Source organism: Nycticebus coucang, chromosome 20 (assembly GCF_027406575.1).
Source record: "Nycticebus coucang isolate mNycCou1 chromosome 20, mNycCou1.pri, whole genome shotgun sequence".
In the NCBI taxonomy this organism is placed as follows: domain Eukaryota; kingdom Metazoa; phylum Chordata; class Mammalia; order Primates; family Lorisidae; genus Nycticebus; species Nycticebus coucang.
In genome coordinates, this window is record NC_069799.1 from 51,616,511 (window position 1) to 51,619,569 (window position 3,059).

At 39.8% G+C, this 3,059-nt stretch overlaps 1 protein-coding gene across 1 annotated transcript; it reads left to right on the top strand.

The window, feature by feature from the left end:
* Nucleotides 1–837: 837 nt before the first annotated feature.
* LOC128572902 (60S ribosomal protein L37) lies at nucleotides 838–1,193 on the top strand. The gene has a single exon (XM_053573043.1). The coding sequence runs from the start codon at nucleotides 860–862 to the stop codon at nucleotides 1,151–1,153; it is 294 nt and encodes a 97-aa protein (XP_053429018.1). The 5' UTR covers nucleotides 838–859; the 3' UTR covers nucleotides 1,154–1,193.
* Nucleotides 1,194–3,059: the final 1,866 nt, after the last annotated feature.

Genomic DNA, 3,059 nt, shown 5'->3' on the forward strand with positions numbered 1-3,059 from the left:
TCTTTCCAAAACCAGAGTCTGGGGTGACTTTGTGCAGAATCAACAAAGATCTTGTTAAAACCCAGATCCCAAGCCTTCTTCCAGAAATTCTGACTCAGAAGATCCAAGTAGAGACTGGGAATTCATGTCTTTTACAAGCTCCCCAGTGATTCTCATACACATGAACATTTGAGATCCATGGGACCAAACAATGCTGTTATGCGTTTTAACAAACTCTTAGGAGTTATGAAGTATGAGAGCCTGGTAGATTCATAAGGTCCAGGATTTGCTGGACCTGCAGAACCTTTTTAATCCCTTTCACAATGTCTTCCTTTATGAGATATTATCCTTAGGAAAGTGGTGAGGACGGAGATCTCAAGAAATCATCTCTCTTCTCTCCTCAAGCAAGACTGAATTGGAATTCGGGGGCCATCATAGAGATCATACTTTTTGTTCCATGAGTTTAGAATCCCTATTGATAATACTAAATATTCCCAGAACACATAGTTTAATGTAGATTTTGAAATGTCATTTAACATGATATAGCAATGTCAGTATTATTCATACTTAATACATGTCTGTATTATGTATATATATGTGTGTATGGGCTGTTTAATCCACATACCAACTGTAAGATGTAGATCATAGTTTTAAAAATACTTGTGTTGGGTGGCACCTCTGGCTCAAAGGGGTAGGGTGCCAGTCCCATATGCTGGAAGTGGTGGGTTCAAGCCCAGCCCCGGCCAAAAACCACCAAAAAAATAAAAAAAAATTTGTGTTATTTTTATGATTATAAACATAACAGACTTACAAAACTCAAACATTATAGAAATATTTAAAGTAAAAAGTGAAGCTCTTTGGTCTCGGCCACAGACGCGCCATGACGAAGGGAACGTCATCGTTTGGAAAGCGTCGGAATAAGACGCATACGTTGTGCCGCCGCTGTGGCTCTAAGGCCTACCACCTACAAAAGTCCACCTGTGGCAAATGTGGCTATCCTGCTAAGCGCAAGAGAAAGTATAACTGGAGTGCCAAGGCTAAAAGAAGAAATACCACTGGGACTGGTCGGATGAGGCACCTAAAAATTGTGTACCGCAGATTCAGGCATGGATTCCGTGAAGGAACAACGCCTAAACCCAAGAGGGCAGCTGTTGCAGCATCCAGTTCATCTTAAGAATTTCAACAATTAGTCATGCAATAAATGTTTTGGTTTTTAAAAATCCAAAAAAAAAAAAAAAAAAAGTAAAAAGTGAAAACCTATCATAATCCTTAATATGAGCAATCAAAATATGTATTGATGTCTATTTGTGTGTGTATATACATATCCAACATTTTTCTATACATAATGGAACATTTTTAACATACATGGAATTGTACAAAATACAGTTGTTCTACAATTTAGCAATGTATGTTGAACTTGTTTCCGCGGTGTACCTTCTTCTTACTGTTAGCTTGATAGCATTCCACTGAATGGCTACATGATGATTTATTTAATCATTCTTGTGATTATATATGTATATATATATATATATTTTTTTTTTTTTTTTTTTGAGAAACAATCTCACTATGTCACCCAGGGTAGAGTGTCGTGACATCACAGCTCACAGCAACCTCAAACTCTTGGGCTGAAGCGATTCTCTTGCCTCAGCCTCTCAAGTAGCTGGGACTACAGGCACCTGCCACAACGCCGAGCTATTTTTTGGTTGTAGTTGTCATTGTTGTTTGGCAGGCCCCAGCTGGGTTCAAACCCACCAGCTCCAGTGTATGTGGCTGGCACCCCATGAGCTATGGGCACGGAGCCATGTGATTATATTTTTATTATAAACAATATGGCAAGAAACATTTTTGCTCCTTCTTAGTCTTGAGATTTCTGTTCTGTTGTCTCTTCTTCAAAATGTCTTAGATTCACTGTCTTTTTCTTTTTTGCAGTTTTGGCCAGGGCTGGGTTTGAACCCACCACCTCCAGTATATGGGGCCAGCACCCTACTCCTTTGAGCCACAGGCACCACCCCAGGTTCACTGTCTTAATATGTGCAAATCTCACCCCTGTATCCTGATCCAACTCTAATTTTACACAGATTTGTGTGATTATTTGAAGCTCACTAGGATGTGAGCTTCATGGGTGCAGGAGGGCTTCTGTTGGTGTTTTCCCATCCTTTCTGCTGTGCCCAATATAGTTTCTGGAAAATGCTAAACCCCTAAGAAGTATTTTTCTTTCTTTTTTTTTTTTTCTGAGACAAAGTCTCAGGCTGTTACCGTGGTTAGAGTGCCGTGGTGTCATCATAGCTCACAGCAACCACCAACTCTCGGGCTCAAGCAATCCTCTTGCCTCAGTTTTTCTATTTTTAGTAGAAATGGGGTCTCAATTTTGCTCAGGTTGGCCTCAAACTCATGAGCTCAGACAATCCACCCAGCTTGGCCTCCCAGAGTACTAGAATGACAGGCTTGAGCCACGGTGCCTGGCAAGAAGTATTTTTCAAATGAGTTAATACATCACTCTGTCCATTTCAAAAGTGGTTTCTGTAGGATAAACTCCTCCAGAACACTTACTGGAAAGCCTGAACCAAAAGGTAACACTATTGTGGGTTTTTTCATAGATTTTAGTTCATATGCATAAGAATATGACTCTCATCTCCTCACACGAACTGGAGAGAACAATCTCACTAACCACATCATTCTACTGAGTAAAGAGAGCAGAACATTTTGTTAAGTCTTTCCAAATCCTGAAGGTTTCTATATACTTAACTTACCCATATGTACTGTCAATTATTTATTTCTTTTTGTTGTTGTTGTTATTGCAGTTGTCGTTGTTGTTTAGCTGGCCCAGGCCGGGTTTGAACCTGCCAGCCTGGGTGTATGTGGCCAGCACCCTACCCACTGAGCTATAGGTGCCGCCTCAATTATTTATTTCTTCCCATTTGAGAAAGAAAAGTTTCTCTTAGTCAATGCCCGCTTAGCCACTTTTCTCCATAAAGTCACTTCCCTATTGACTCTCTAATAATTCAGTTTTTACACCATCTGCATGCTTTTTAAAGAGCATATCATCACTACTCAAGTCATTAGGTAATGTTTAGATAAAT

Coding starts and splice junctions, on each gene's coding strand:
- LOC128572902 (XM_053573043.1), top strand. CDS start 860: ATGACGAAGGGAACGTCATCGTTTGGAAAGCGTCGGAATAAGACGCAT.